Source organism: Toxoplasma gondii, chromosome VIIb, assembly GCF_000006565.2.
Source record: "Toxoplasma gondii ME49 chromosome VIIb, whole genome shotgun sequence".
NCBI lineage: Eukaryota > Apicomplexa > Conoidasida > Eucoccidiorida > Sarcocystidae > Toxoplasma > Toxoplasma gondii.
Window position 1 is genome coordinate 1619180 of NC_031475.1, and position 14865 is coordinate 1634044.

The window sequence follows — 14865 nt, forward strand, 5'->3', positions numbered from 1 at the left end:
CAACAGCTTACGACTAGATTTCGTACGCATGCAGTGTGGGTCCGCTAGGTTAGGAGAGTGCAATTGAAAATGCCAGGAAGTACAAGCGAACACATTCGCGCGACAGTGTTAGCAAATCCGATATTTTTCCTTGGTCGCAGGAAGAGATAGCGTCACACCCAAAATTTTCGAAGTATCTCAACAATCTCCTCGACGTAGGCTGCATAAGCTGTCACTTGCAGGTGGTGATTTTTGAGAACAATGAGACGCCCGCCGCGCCGCCGCTTCTGAGCACTGCCAGTGACTCGGATGCAATCATTTGAGAGAACATCGTGATGTGTGTCTGTCTTCCCCGTGACGTGCAGCATCCAGGTCATTTGTCATGTTCAAGGATGAGTGCGCCACGGGTCAGTTCTTCCGTATACGTCAATAAATCAAAGCAATCATAAAAGGGCTTCCCAACCAGAAGTCGAGCAACCGCGGTTCAGCGTATAGTACAAGGTAACCGCCTGTGCACTCTTCTCACACGCTCGAAACAAGCAAGTATATGGCTTCCTGAACTCGGCCGTTCCCTCGTAGAACCGAGTTACCGATGAAGTAGCTGTACACTTTGGCCGATCTGGCTCTACTCATGGCTCAAACCACAGAAGAACACGTTCGGTTTGTGCCGTGGGAACGCTGGCGTCTTCCTCACTGCCCGCTGCTTGAACGATCAAACAGTTTTAATTTCTTACCGGAGACCTGTGTTTATTAAACAATATCCGTTCAGAAGATACTTTACGGAGCAGCGTGGGCGCAGTCATCCTGGTACTACAGATGAAGTGAGAGCACCGCTGGCGGTACGATGCTCATCGGACGCACACCGTGACTGTAATGACAGTGCTTCCTTCACATGTGATTGAGATATGAACCGCTCCCATCACCTGTGATTTGTGTTGATAGTCACGTTGGCACGAAAACTCTGTTTTGATATAGCGAATATCATGAAACTTTCTTGGCTTCCTATTTGGGCTACGGCCACCGGCTCTTGTACTGGAGTCTGCGCAGCTTCAATTAGAGTCGAGCCTCGACACAACCACTCACAACATAACAATCGGAAAAACGACAGAGTAAAGGTTGACATCATGTAAGGTGTTATTTTCATTACAAACCGCCTATATTCGAATTCGGCATTTGTGCAATTAGGTATGAGTCCATGTGCCCCTTCTGTCAGAGAGTAAGCTTTGTGAGCAGCAACCGACATTTTTGAGTTGCAAACTATACGGCCACAGCTTATCACACAACAACTGTCGCACATTATGAAGAGTGATATTGCTGACTACATCGACCTACGCCTGTATCCGTATGGTAAGCGTAGATGCTCGAATAAATCCGGATACTCTGCTGCGCGGCATTCGCCAAATGTCTTAGGCAACGCACTCGAACGCGGCGGCGAGATCGCATGCCAGCATGGTCCTGCGGAATGCTTGCTGTACGACGAAACTCCAAGCCGCTTTAAAGCCAGGAAGAGACTGTGGTGTTTATAGGAATAAGGTGTCCGCTTGTGCAATCAGGGAGTTGCACACTGACTCTCATCAGATCACGAACGTTCTCACATGGTAGGCTAAAGTAATTTGCTGCTTTCTCATTCATGTGCCGTATTTTTTTAGCCTCGAGAGCATCGCAGGAAGTCCCGACACCCAATGGCGACAATGCCTGACTGAAGCCGGTGGTAAAAAGGCAACCATACAAGGTAGAAAGTGGCTCCTTATTCCGCCTTAATGATATACAGCATCAGCTGCCGTATGCAGACTGTGTCACCTCCGTGAAAGGTTCAAAACTTATGTAAGCAGCGCACAGGTCATGCGGCTGAAGTGATAACACACATCTGCTGAAACGATCAGGAAGGCTGTCGCTGCTTACTCCAAGACTGTTGGATATGAGTATGTCCCGTGGATCGAAGTAGACGGAAGACATGCCAAGCCAGCCGAGGAGAATCTGACAGAGTTCCTTTGCAGGAGGTACGACCGGTGTTGGTTACCATCTCTTCTTATGGCGTAACTGAAGTATGTTTCAGAATCGGCAACAGAGGGCCACACGCCTGCGCGATGCTATCTCTCCTAGATACGACACATGTTCTCCTTGATCACCAGCGATGCTTCAAATACCCAACTGTCCAAGGCTGAAAGTTCCGATGGGATATTGCTTATCTAGAGTGCACTGACGTGTGTCGAACGGCTGTCGCCACAGGCCTGCAGACGACAATGCTCGCCAATTACTTCTGTGCAAGTGACCCACTACAAGCACTCACAATTCCTTGTTCTGCGTTGAATCAACGTCAGTCAATGCCTTGAGGTTGTCAGAGTTTCATAACTCTGAAAAATGTATACTCTTGTTTGGCATTGAATCAGGGTCTCGACAGTTTAGGCCGACCAGCTCATACAAGGCGTCATACTTTTCACTTTTTAACACAGTGGCGCTAACTTAGTCTCCGCTTTCGCATCAGAACTTTCCCTAATCCTGCCCGGCAGATGCGATCGCTTGCTTCCGGCCAGCAAATAGCGTATCCAACGTTCCATCTGATTGCAGTGCACAAGCAACAGCCAAGGCAAACTATCACTGCAGGCGACCCTACCGGCGCCAACGTATGCAGTGGAAGTTTTCTGCCGCAACACAGCATCTTGCGCTGTATGTTGTAGACAAACACCTTGGCAAAAGAGGGGAAGCGGCAACTCTCCTCTTCGATGGGGTCACTTAGGCACTGCGTAGTGTGCTATGGAAAACTTTCATGTATGGTCCGATACGAAGTGCAAAGCCAAGACCGTTTGATCGGATTATTTTGTTAATCAGTTGATTGGATTATTTTGTAAATCGTGCTACGGCAGTGGAACTTCCGATTTACGCGAACTGAGTGGTACACTCCCGATAATATGCTGAAACAAATGGACGAGCCACGGGACAAGAGAGAAACGGGCACCTGATTGAAAGGCATCCGCTCACCTTTTCTGAAACTTGTTCAGTGTGCTTTGAAATGATCACGAGTGGCTTGATTAAAAGCTAAATCACACATCGACCTGCGGAAGAGCCCTGCCGTGCGAGGCAACATTCCACTTATGCATCGGAAGCAATACAGTCCTGACGATAAGCTGTTGCGGCTGCTCGGCCCCCACCAGGATTAATAACACGACACCGCTGATGAGCACTAAAGTCCACGAGACCCACCAAAATGAGCCTAAAACGGCAGCAAAAGACAGGAACTCACGTGTTGAAGGACGTGTCACCTCTTACCGCGCCTGCGGTCTCCAGATGTCATTTGCCCTATCCACAGCCGGCTTTCTGAAAAACATCAGTTCAGCCATTTGCATATATTCGGAACGAATGACAGAACTCAGGCAGTTAGCATTTCTTCAGTTTCTTCAGTTTCTTTTTCAACTTCTTCTTCTCCTTCTTCATCTTCTTCTTGCACTTCTTCTTCGCCCTGTCGCGCTTGCGACTTGGTGACGAACTTCTGGATGTTGAATCCGCCTTTGGGGTGAGCCTGAGCGTCACAGGGAGAGCAGAGTGTTACAGATCGGCCAGTTTTCCTGAGATGGAAAAGGTCATCATTAGCTTCTGTGTGGCACAGCCGCGGGCGGGTCCGGTATGTTGCGAACAACATTGCAAGTCGAGAACTTGCCGCACTCCTGTGCTCTGTGTTTTGCCGAAAGCTCTCCAGTGAGCTACCAAACGGTAACGTTTAGGACTTCTGAAACGCCATATTTACCAGCTCTGATTTATGAGCAAATAGCTGGTTGGTCGTCGGCAAGTGGACGATTGACATTATCTTCGACAGTAGCTTACTCTCCTTCGCTTGGCGGCATTAACAAATTTCGGGCCATAACTTCGTATGGATTGATCCAGGGTTTCTCCTGATGACACCAAACAGCAAGGAACAGCCTCACCTGTGGAAACTCGAAGAACACTGCACAATCGTTGCAAAAGGACCCTGCACAACAAAAGGGTCACTTGACACGATGTTGTACACACGATTGCACAAATGAGCACTTCTCTGTACGGCCGCCGGCTGATGCTGCGTCAGTCCCGATCATGAAAAACCCAATTTGCAAAAATCATCCAAAACCACAGTGTAGCAGGCACTTTTGGATCTTTGCGTATGCTGTCGTTTTTCTGGTACTTTTTATTCGCTAGATTACTTGCTAAACCAACTCTCGCCATGAGACGACCGTAGGCACCCGAAACCTGCAGAAGCGGCTGCGGTTGGATTCTGAGCTGTCTTAGAGGAGACAAATCTTCCAAAGCCTTTGATTCCTCACTGTCTTCAATTCATCGGTATAGAACTTGTCCGGCTGCCAGTGGTCAGTTGATTCGTGTGTAAGCTGTTTAAGTCGCTTCTTCTCCTTTTCCCTAGCGTTCAGAAGTCTCTCGCCGGCGTGCATGTCGAACCCGCTCAAGGAGGTGCCTCCCGACCTGCCTCGCAGGCCCTCGTCCTTAACACACATGGACCAAAAAACATTTCATGCGTATAACTAGGGAAAAGTTCTACGTGCGCTTTGAAGCCCCCGAAACGGGTGAAATTGCACAAGACAGGTGTTGGGACTGGAAAATCAGGCCCCCTCGCTCTCAGTGTCATCATGATGGCACGCATTGGATACGCCGAATATTTCCTCCCAACGTGTATCCCACGCGCAGCCGGCAAATCAGACATTGTCCCTTAGAACACGGGATACAGTTTCGCATTCGTAGCAATTCCGTCTCACTTCCTTGAAGCTCCGATCTGTCCGGGGCTGCTTTCGATGCGACATTCTGTCGAAAATGTCTCTATCACCACCACCATAGTCACGCGAGAAAATTCCGTCTGAAAAAAGCAAACGGAAGTTCAGAAAAGCATACATGCACGCCAGGGATACTGCTTCCTCAGGCAAGAGCTTCCAAAACGCGGTGCCAGACAGTTTGGCGAGCCTCCAAATGTTATGAGGTCACTTGACCCAAAGGGATCGCAGAGCGCATGCAACGGAGACGGGAGGGACGTACGAACCCGTCCAAAAGAAGCAACATTCACGGTCGCTATCAACCCCTGTAGCATGACTAATTACACGGATACCCTACAGAGTTGTCGTGACATGATGCAAATAAATACTCCCACCACGTAGAACCCAGTACATGGCTATACTGGTGGGACGAGGTGTATTTCCACCGCAGAATACTCTCGGCACAGGGAGCACGCGTCACACTGAAACGCCACTTCAAGACCAGAGTATATCGTGCTTGTTGGGGACTCGCATCTACCATGTCGTGTTTAGCATGCCACTGTTCCCACTTACGACTTTCTCTCTTTTTCTTTGCACGCTCTTGCTCCTCTTTCTCATGCTGACTCCACATCTGCCGCTTCTCCAGGTAGCGGTTATGGGCATCCACTTGGACAACATGTCTCTTAATGACCGCCCGCAATTCCGGCTCCAGCCTCCCTCCTCTCGACCTGTCGTAGGATCTGTCATCGCTTTGCCGAGAGGACGCAGCAAAACATTCAAAGCCCCGGGGGCTTCTGCTGCGGCTTCGGCTGTTATCTGACGAAGCAGCCGCAACCATCGTGGCAGACAACTCCATACTTCGATGGCATGCCGCGAATAAAAAAGTGGAAGGAAACAGAGAGGGGATTTTCTGTCTTCTCCTGTTCGATCGCACTCGAGATGCAGCGGCTGTCTGGTTAGGTCCTCTACCCCGGAGCGCCGGCGGGGGCAGGGGGGGAGTTGCTGGGGGAAAGGCAGCGTCAACTTCTGCAGGGTGACAAACGACGTCGTCGTACGTGTAGATCTTGCTTACGGGATGAAAAAGCTGCCCAAGGCGGGGGTGTTACTTTGCATATCGGGGAAATGGTCTGCACCGGAACGGGATTATTGCCAATGTGCTGCGGCCCGAATACCACTATGAAGCCAGCATGCCTTGGACAGAAGGTTCATCAAAACTCATCAAAATGGTTCGCTGTGGAACCGATTCAGGTTAAAAAACCATTCCCGTCAGGTAGTTGGTGAAGGTGGAGCAAAGTCGAGGGGAATATGAGTAGGAAAGCTGCCGCCGTGTGGCAAGCGACATAGGACCTAGGAGGCAAGCATCGAGACACCGTAAGCACGCGGATAAGGAAGGGATGAGGAGGGGGAAATGATGGGAAATCAAAGTTGACAAGAGGCTACAAAGCCGTAGAAAAGATACGCGACTTATTTGACAGGGACAATGAACCAGACGAGAGAAGCCTCAAGGTGAGGTTTCCTGCGGTTATACGCGATGAAAACGACGGGGCCTGGGAAGTGGAACCGCTCAGCTTCTTCGCATTGGGTTCGACGAAGATGATATTTTTAGGAGAATTCTGTGAAAATGCATTTCCACTGGAGTCGCGTTTTATTAAATAGTTAGGATGCTGCGTCGCGCAGAGTGTCCACGCAACGACTGGTCAAAGTAACTGTAGTCGTAGACATGAAAGGAGCGACTTCAGTCTCCCCTTTCAGTTCGGCATCCCGGCGAGATTATTACGGACAAAGTATTCTTGAAGACAAAGACAATAGGGGCTCTTGTAAGTCGTCACAGGTCTTCCAGACCTAGGAGGCGAAGCAATATACAATTCCGTGTGCTCTGTGGCTGCCGGGCTGTTTTTCCTGAGGCATGCACATGCAGCTTTTTTTTCAAGACAATCGGGGAGCAGCGCTCGAAACCGCAGTTCCGTCAGAAGAATGCCTCCAAATGAGAATCACTCCTTGTGTGACTTTCACCCACATTGTGGATGTCCTTTTGGACACTTGAAAGTCTGGCTCAGAAAACGACTAGGTACTCCGGTCCGCTCTTATCGACATGCACAGTGCCAGAGCCTGCTGCCAGGCACACCCCCCCTCATAAGAGAGCTGAGAAGACAGCTCTCATCCTGGCAGTATCCTTGTCCTTTCTTTGGCCTTTTCTCTGCTAAATCACGCGTTTCGTTTCCTTATCGATGAGTCGATGATTTAAAAACAAAAGGATGTGTCCCAGTGGAGGGACCGGGCGACCAAAATAGTCGGTATCTCCATCGAGTTCACTGGAACTTGTGATTCCAGAACAAGGCTTGTTTGCGGGTCACATTCTCTTGGCACACCGGTGTTCTGACCTCATCCGCTTCACATCCTTTTTCTGAAGAAGCTAGGCTCCTCATAAAGTACCTTTCAGCGTTTCCAGCGACGAAACCGTTCTATCCGGTTGAGCTGCCGGCGACTCACTGGCTTCGCCGCTTTCGGGATCAAAGGCTTTCCTGATTCAAGTGACCATGCAAGTCCGTTTCGTTTCTGACGACCGATAGAACCAATGTAGACTATGCAGCTGGAACCCCAGGGACGCCCCTTCAGTTTCCTTCTTCAGGCTCTCCGTTTCGGTCAGAGCCGATTCATTCTATTAAAAGCTGTTTTGGCTAATTTTTTGTGCCGTTTGTACTACCCTTTTCCTAGAGTCCAAGTTGGGTGCCAGAGCATGTTGTTTTCATGTTTCTTCACGGTGCATAGCACCTCATCCATTTCCAAGCAAATGCGAACACAAGCTTCCGAGATTTTAGGTTGCTTCCGGTAGATTCCACAAGACGCATCTTGACCAACACGGCTTCTTATCGAAGGTTGCATGAGACCACTATGGAGCCGATCGGGGAAGAAGGAGCTTTGAGTAAAGATGGACAGATGTTGAGGCAGAACAAGAGGCGAAGAACTCGAGATGGTTTCCAAGCACTGGACCGGTGGAAAGCTAAGGTTCATCCGGAGAATTGGAAAATTTTCAATTACTTCGTGGAGGCGCGGAGAAAAGCAACGACTGCGCGCCAGTTCGAAACATACTCTCGGGTGAGTTTCTCACAGGGCTTCCTTTCAAAGATCGTTGAAAAAGAGGCTTCCGAAAGGGCGGATGTCTAAGACGTTCACGACCTCGTCCAAATCCCCGTACCCAGCAGGCACTGGCACCAAGGGGTAACGCGAGCAGATTGTCTCTTGACTACAGCATGACACTATGGCTGCTGGAAGCTTCAGGGTTTGTCTACACTCAATACATCAGGTAGTCTTGGATCTCCCGCTTTTTCGGAACCAGCTCTTCCACGAGAAAGTCTAAACAACTCCGTGTTTGCGATGGCTTCAGCCCACCACCCCCGATCGCCTACTTCCTGATCAGAAGTTGGGGTGTCGCTCTTATTTGCCTAGGCCGGTGCCTCTACCCTCCCAGAGCAGCGTGCATCCTCGATTCGTGGCTGAGAGGCATTGGCGAGTCCGCAAGGCTACCAATTCTCGGGGGCCCTGTCTGCTGGAAATTTCTCACTCTGATTTTGGACTCAACAGTAACACGCTCAGTGGAGATCGTGTAGCAGGTCTCATCTAGGTGGAACGAGTTTGCCGAAATGCTCCGCGTACCACAGACTCCATCCTTTCGTAGTCACAGAGAATGCAAGCGGTTCAGTTACGACCCCTTAGTTCCAACCTTGGCAAAACTCAATGTGTCACCTTCTCGAGTCTGTTTACCAGGTTCTTCGGGCTCTCCAGTCCTACCCACTTCCTTTGTCGACCCAGCAGGAGGCCGAGCAACTCGACGGCGTTGGTGACTACCTCTCAAGCTTCTTCGGCCGGTATCTCGATGGGCTAACGGACTCATTGTGTTAAGTAGAAAGGACTTTTACTTTCCAGAAAAGCGTAAAAGAAATCGTGTTTCTGATTACGCCCAGTATGTTGGTACTGAGTAGCATTCTTGTCAAACCCAGCGGTGTTCAAGACACTTCCACACGCCCTAGCGTTCGTTTCGCGAACCACTCACAGAGTGCACAGAGAGGAAGAAATCGAAATAAAACGAACAGAAAGAAAGAGACGCAGAGAAGAGAACGAACTCAGGAATCTTGGCGAATGGCAGGGAAAACGAAACTGAAAGAGAAGGCGGAAACGCGAGAATGCCAGCAACGCGTCAGCCGTAAGTTGAGAGACTCTCTTGATCGTTCAATTGCTCGTGTTTGGCTTTGGATCTTTATGAGAGGAGCCGAGTGCTCTGACAATGCTGTGATGTCTTTTGCATAACCGGTGGATGGCTGCATGCAACCATCGAAAGATTCTCGACCTGTTAGGGGCCACGTGGACCTATATATATATATATATATATATATATATAAAAGCAAGCGTCCATCACACATGAACCTTATTTGAGCTGCACGCAATTCGCATGTGGACCCACCTTCCGATCCGCGGGACGGTTTCTATTAGAAACATTCCAGATCTGTGTCGCTGTTTTCCTGCAATCTGGAGAGGCCGTTACAGGTGGCAGGGTCCACTTCAGACAGGAGGTTGATAACGATACGGATTTCAGTCTGCATTCACGGAACGCCACATTCCGGCCCTTCTGCCTCGGGATCAATGTCAAAGTGAAGAGTGTTCTTTTCCTCCGTAGCAAAAGAGTGCTGCACGGAAACGTGTGGGACAAGGTTGCCTTTGAAATCTTGGATGTCGTTGTCGAGAATCTCCAAGTCGTTTCTCCAATTGTAACGTACAATTTGTGAGATGGCAGAGCCAGGTTGGGTGGGACGCGCATGCGCTCAGAAGTGTCCATTTCCAAGACACAAAAGTGCTTCGGCTGAGGTGGTAAATGACAACAGCCGATGAGATATGTTCTTATTTGGGCGGTTCCGACTCTCGCGGCTGCGCACTCGTTCTACTTGATTGAGTTTCTGTGTCACTTTCTGCAGCATTCTCCTCAACCAGACTGCCGCCACACCTGGTCACGCCTGCCTCCCAGGAGCCAATGACAAGGCCGACAAAACGCCGGCTGCTTTTCCTCTGCATTCGCCAGCCCCAAGCATCTGCACATCAGGAGACAGAATCGAGGGCGGAGCTGGACACGTTCTGGTTTCGGGCCTGTCCTGCGAAACTGGTAACGACTCCGAGGAAGGTTCTCCACTCAGTTCACTCAAGATTTCGACGGCCGTTCAGGTTTATATAGAGGGCCAACGCAGCGCAGCCGAGCGCCTCGCTGCGGTGCTCCTGAATAGGCATACTGGCTTGAAGTTTCGCCAGCTGCCTGGGGCGGAAGGCACCGAAAAGAGCCATAACAGAGGAAGCGTAGGAGATGCATGCGCGGTTCTAGACATTTCCAACGGCCGCGGGAACGTGCTGGGACGAAAGAACCGTGTCCGAGTTCCAGAGAGAGCCGGCGCCGTTGAGTCAGTGAACGTCGCGAGAGATGGGGAGTCTTCGCGGCTCGAAAACGGACGAGAAACCTCGGAGAAGGAATCCACATGGGCGGGCGTTTCCGACAGTCGCTGCCCGGCGGACATTTCAGACTCTCAAGCACGAAACGACGACGAGATTAACTTTTCAAAGGGGAAGGGAGGCGAGTCGCGAAAAAGTGGTTTCCGAAAGTGTGCGAGTGCCTGGACCGCACTGGTGTGTCTGTACAGACTGAAGGCCTTTGATCAGAAAGGCGTCAGTCGAACGCAAATACAAAAGGAGCAGGAAGAGCTCTCCAAGGTAAGCGAAATGAGAGGAGGCGAACCTCGAAATCTAAAGGGATTTCCAAACCTGCTCCGGCCTAATGAATTACGTTCCTCAAAGCACCTTCTGTTTTACGCGTCGCCTTCTGTCAGTGTCGTGAAGAAGCGAGAGAGACCTGGCCGCTTGGAAAGACGATGTCATGATGTTGATGGTCCCGTGTATGTACTGTAGATAGTGTGACACGGTTGTTTTGGAATGCGGGTGTCCATACACGGTACGGATGTTTATCTGGATGTGGCGAACGTCTTCTCATTCATAATCCGCGTGAACAACAGAACGCGTAGTCCCTGGGGCGATTTCCTTTGAAATCAAACAAACGAATGAGCTGTGTCGGGCATTTACTAAACGCAAATCACGTTATAATCACCAATCGATTCATGAATTCATATATATATATATATATATATATATGTAGATAGAGAGATATACGTGGAGTGGCCACTAGTGCCACTGTTGTGAATCTGTGTTCTTTGTTTCCTGGTTTCAGATCTATCCGTGCAGAGTTGTCTCAGGAAGCGTTTTGGAGACATTGCGGCTTGAAAAGCTTGTGGGCGTTAGCCAGCCTTCGGCTGCCGCCGTTAGGGCGGCCTCCGTGGCTCTGGACGAGCAGCTGGACTCTGCTGCTAACGCCTCTCCTTTCCTGATTTCCAGTGCGCATCAACTGTCCTCCAGTACTGCGAAGGAAGCGGTTAAGGAGGAACTTTTTGATGGCCGTCTTCGGCCAGCACACGCCTTGAACGACAGACCCGCTGAGGAGGAGACAACAGCGAGGAGGCGGTGTGTGATTCTGCGGAGAGGTGAGGACAGAAATGGCGATGGCACAGAGGTCCGTGCGGTGGGCGCTGTCGCCTCTCTTGACCAGGAAGCCCCACGTTGCCAGACAGAGAATGACAGAGAAGCCGCGAAACGCCGCCTGCTGAAGAAGTGTTGTCACGATCACCTCGAGCGACTTTTCCTCACCGAAGAGGGGAAAGCAGTCGCAGAGCGTTTGGTGGACGAAAGTCCGGGAATACGGACTTCGTCCGCTCACGCCCCAGCGTCTTGCCTGGGCGTGGAGGCACTGCATCGCGTAGAGAAAGACCAGTTTCTTCATTGCCCTTCCGATGCACACGCGAATCCGCGCAGGTTGGACGCAGCCGAAGGAAGAGGAACCCGCGGAGAAGTGGGGAAGGCAGATGTCCGGAAGTCCTTTGAAGAGCCAGTGAAACGTAGATGCTTCGGAGCGGAAGAGGCTTGTGGTATCTCTGTGGAAAGTTCGAGCTTTGAGTCGGATGGAAGTTCCAAGTCCCATGACGAAAGGGATGCCAGGGCTGACCCTTGCCACGTTGCCTCTCTTTCCGTCAATCGAAGATCGAAAGCCGCACAGGAAATCAAAGAAGGAGCCTCGGTACCTTCAGAAACCAAGTTCGGCGATCACCAGCCGGGAAAAGGTGCGGGGTGGCAACTCAGTGACGAGGACCTTTCCTCAGAGAGCAGCAGTACAGACACTGCAACTGCAAGCCTCACCAGCAAAGGAGAGCGGCAACGGCTTTGCGGATCATTCAAGAAAGATGAACCACATGTGGTGTCGGACGAGGAGGATGGAGAAGCGCCAAAGAAGTTTGGCGGGGAGTTCGAGCGGCGCGGGGAAAGCTGGAGTCATCGCTTCGGCATTCCAAGCACATTTAATTGCTCAACACCGGAACGTCGACGCCCAGAGGACGGGCGGGAGCCCCTTTCAACGACAGACTCGCCGTCACCAGTAAATGTGCCCGGGGAATTCCGTGCTGGCACTGAAGAGGCAAAGGGGGCATGCAGAAGAGACAACGGGCCCCGGGAGTGGCGCCACGTAGGCCATGCCTTTCAAGTTTGTTTGGTTCTTGACAATCGCGAACGCGTCGAACACGGCGTCGGTGGTTGGGGAGGTGGGATAAACAGAGCAGAGTTTCTGTCTGCACAGCTGCGAAGGAATGGTGTTCTCGTCGAGTTACGGCCTCTTCCGGTGGGCGACGCCATCTGGGTGGCTCGGCAGTGTTCCGGTGCCGCTGAAGCGGCTGTGACAAGCCCCAGAGACACTAGGGACAGAAGCGCATCTCTGGAACGTTCGATCGCAAATGCACCCAAATTAGTTTGTAGGGTCGGGGCCGCTGTTTCGGCAGAGACGACGTCGCCGATGAAGAAAGGCGCATTCGCCTTACCGGCGGAGTTTGTGTTGCCTCTCATTGTAGAGCGCAAGACCCTCCGGGACCTGAGCTCGTCGATCCGAGACGGCCGCTACGAGGACCAGAAGTACCGTCTGATGCGCTGCGCCGGTGTCACACGAGTTCTATACCTCGTCGAGGGCTTGCTTGAGGCTTCGCAGTGTCCCGCGATTCCGCTCTCGACGGTTACTTTCGCGGGCCAGAGACGTAACCCTGGAGGGTCGGGTCCAAGTGTCCAACGCTTTCCCGGATCTCAACGCCCAGGCGTTCCTGGCGGATCGACTAGTCTCGCCAATGCCTCAGGCGGCCGAGCGTTTCTTGGCGGGCCTCTGTCGACGTCTGCTGCTACCATGGCGGCTGAGATTGCCGCTGTACGTACAGCGCAGGTCAAGACGCAGCTCGTCAATGGCTTCTCGCTTCTAAACACCACTTGCCCAGCCCATACGGTGGCCATGTTGACTCGCATCCACAGACGGCTGGTGAGACAGTTTTCTGCCGACGCCGTCGTTCCCCAAAACACTCACAAGTTCTGTTCGGAAACAAGTGCACGAGGGGCTGAAGCGGCCGAAGTTTGGCGGAGGTCTGATGCCGATGTTCATCAAACAGTACTCGACATTGAGACGTCACGCTTAGAGGCATCTGGAACCGAGGTGTCCGGGGCGTCATCGAGGAAGGTGATGGAAAGAGTGATTCACCTGTTTCTCCTTCGCAAGAAACAGGACGAAACAGGTCTCTCAGGTGACACCCTTGGGGTGTGTCCGATGGACGCCGCCGGGAACGCCCAAGTCGTAGAACTTCTCTCTTGGTCAGAATGGCTCGAGAAGAACCGGCAGAGCGCAAAGTGCACCGTGCAGGAGGTTTTCTGTAGACAACTGAGTGTGTTGCCATTTCTTGGAAAACGCGGCGCAGCTCACATTGCGAAAGCGTGTGGCCACCCAGCGGCTTTTGCTCGGTTGCTCAAAACCCACCCCGACGACAGACACCTTCGAACAGCTTTAGCTTTGGCAGCGCTTGCAGCGGACCAAGCGAAAAGCGGACAGGGAAAACCCGATGCGGAGAAACGGAACGAGAATGGTGATACGTTGCTGCTAACACGGCAGAACCGCCAGACTCGAAGAGTGGGTGAGGAAATGGTGGAGGACAAAAACTCGGAAAGCGAACCTCGAGAGCCAGGCGAGAGAAGCACCGATAGAAAGAAGCGGAAACGCCGCGATGGCCTGCAGCTCGACTGCCGAGAACAAGGGCGTATCTCAGCCATTAACACCGGATCTGCTCGGCCACAAGCTATCAGCAGCAAGGTAAAATTCAAGAAGGCAGTTCTACCAACCGTTTCACAGAGAAACTGTAGCAGAGATGACGATCTTATGTATACAAAGTTATACAGAGTGTACGCGTGGAAGTGCCTTGCAGCAGAGAAGACAACCTAATGAACATACAGTTAGTTGTACAGGCGTGTGTGTTTAATTATGTGGTAAGGGTCCCAATTGAAAGACCGTTGCCTACCTGAACGAGCGTCCGGTAGCTGGGACTCTCCATTGATCCCTGCCGCGAGTCTTCGATGAGAGTTGCACCAGCGTAAGCTCAGACAGTGTAGAGAGAGCGTCAGGATACGAATAGGGTTTGCAGAATGGTCTTTGCCGCACCTAAACTTTTCTTATCTAAGCCTTTCAAGCCTATCTTGGAATATTTCTCAGTCTTCTGTTCTGCGTGTTCCGGTTTCAGGCGTTGGCGCTTTGCAGGCTGCTTTACCAGGACGAAGTTCCTGCGTCTGTCCTGGACGCAATGCAGCCTTTGGCTGTTGCTGCCTCGACAGTTCTCGAGAACAAGTGTGCAATGGCAGCAGCGTTAACGCCCTGCAGGGAGCAGGTGGAGAGGGAAGGAAATATTCTCTGATACGTGGAGGCAGAGACGCAGGTTCTTCCCGTCACCATTTTGCTCCATTATGGTTCTGGGTTTAGCAATATCTGCTGATCCAGACCACGAAGTCAGACAGCCCGTGCGCTGCTCTAACTTGAATGGAGTCTTCTTATCAACGTATCTCTTCAGATCGGCTGGACTGCACGCCAGAGCTGACTTCATTCGCAGCTGTATCGCCCCTCTTGTCTTAGGCCGATACCAAAATTACTCTACACGAAAGCTAGGCCTCCCGCTTCAGTGTGCTCTGAAATGCTTTAAGAAAGATAAACCTGGAACTACTGTCGAAAGTA

General features: G+C 51.4%; 3 protein-coding genes across 3 annotated transcripts; 2 read left to right on the plus strand and 1 right to left on the minus strand.

Moving 5' to 3' along the window:
• Positions 1 to 896: 896 nt before the first annotated feature.
• On the plus strand, positions 897 to 2949 carry TGME49_261630 (gamma interferon inducible lysosomal thiol reductase (GILT) protein). Its single transcript, XM_018781267.1, has 9 exons — positions 897 to 1105; positions 1165 to 1195; positions 1251 to 1326; positions 1390 to 1450; positions 1506 to 1577; positions 1629 to 1711; positions 1770 to 1803; positions 1863 to 1979; positions 2036 to 2949. The coding sequence occupies exons 1-9, from the start codon at positions 963 to 965 to the stop codon at positions 2142 to 2144; spliced, it is 726 nt and encodes a 241-aa protein (XP_018637102.1). The 5' UTR covers positions 897 to 962; the 3' UTR covers positions 2145 to 2949.
• An 87-nt stretch (positions 2950 to 3036) lies between these two features.
• On the minus strand, positions 3037 to 6486 carry TGME49_261620 (hypothetical protein). Its single transcript, XM_002365253.1, has 5 exons — positions 5280 to 6486; positions 4716 to 4813; positions 4272 to 4445; positions 3799 to 3866; positions 3037 to 3496 (listed from the first exon to the last, which is right to left on the minus strand). The coding sequence occupies exons 1-5, from the start codon at positions 5560 to 5562 to the stop codon at positions 3355 to 3357; spliced, it is 765 nt and encodes a 254-aa protein (XP_002365294.1). The 5' UTR covers positions 5563 to 6486; the 3' UTR covers positions 3037 to 3354.
• Positions 6487 to 7598: 1112 nt separating this feature from the next.
• TGME49_261610 (hypothetical protein) lies at positions 7599 to 14638 on the plus strand (the record flags this gene model as incomplete). The annotated part of the gene is made up of 5 exons (XM_018781266.1): positions 7599 to 7802; positions 8472 to 8572; positions 9674 to 10454; positions 10966 to 13956; positions 14381 to 14638. The coding sequence occupies 5 exons, from the start codon at positions 7599 to 7601 to the stop codon at positions 14549 to 14551; spliced, it is 4248 nt and encodes a 1415-aa protein (XP_018637101.1). The 3' UTR covers positions 14552 to 14638.
• Between the last annotated feature and the right edge of the window lie 227 nt (positions 14639 to 14865).

Excerpts from the sequence above, each read along its gene's own strand:
- TGME49_261620 (XM_002365253.1), bottom strand. The coding sequence starts at position 5,562 with ATGGAGTTGTCTGCCACGATGGTTGCGGCTGCTTCGTCAGATAACAGC. Across the intron at positions 4,814-5,279 it reads AAAGAAAAAGAGAGAAAGTC|ACGGAATTTTCTCGCGTGAC; the intron begins GTAAGTGGGAAC and ends TGCTTTTTTCAG. Across the intron at positions 4,446-4,715 it reads CAGATCGGAGCTTCAAGGAA|GACGAGGGCCTGCGAGGCAG; the intron begins GTGAGACGGAAT and ends ATGTGTGTTAAG.
- TGME49_261630 (XM_018781267.1), top strand. The coding sequence starts at position 963 with ATGAAACTTTCTTGGCTTCCTATTTGGGCTACGGCCACCGGCTCTTGT. Across the intron at positions 1,451-1,505 it reads GGTCCTGCGGAATGCTTGCT|GAATAAGGTGTCCGCTTGTG; the intron begins GTACGACGAAAC and ends TGGTGTTTATAG. Across the intron at positions 1,712-1,769 it reads TAAAAAGGCAACCATACAAG|ACTGTGTCACCTCCGTGAAA; the intron begins GTAGAAAGTGGC and ends TGCCGTATGCAG.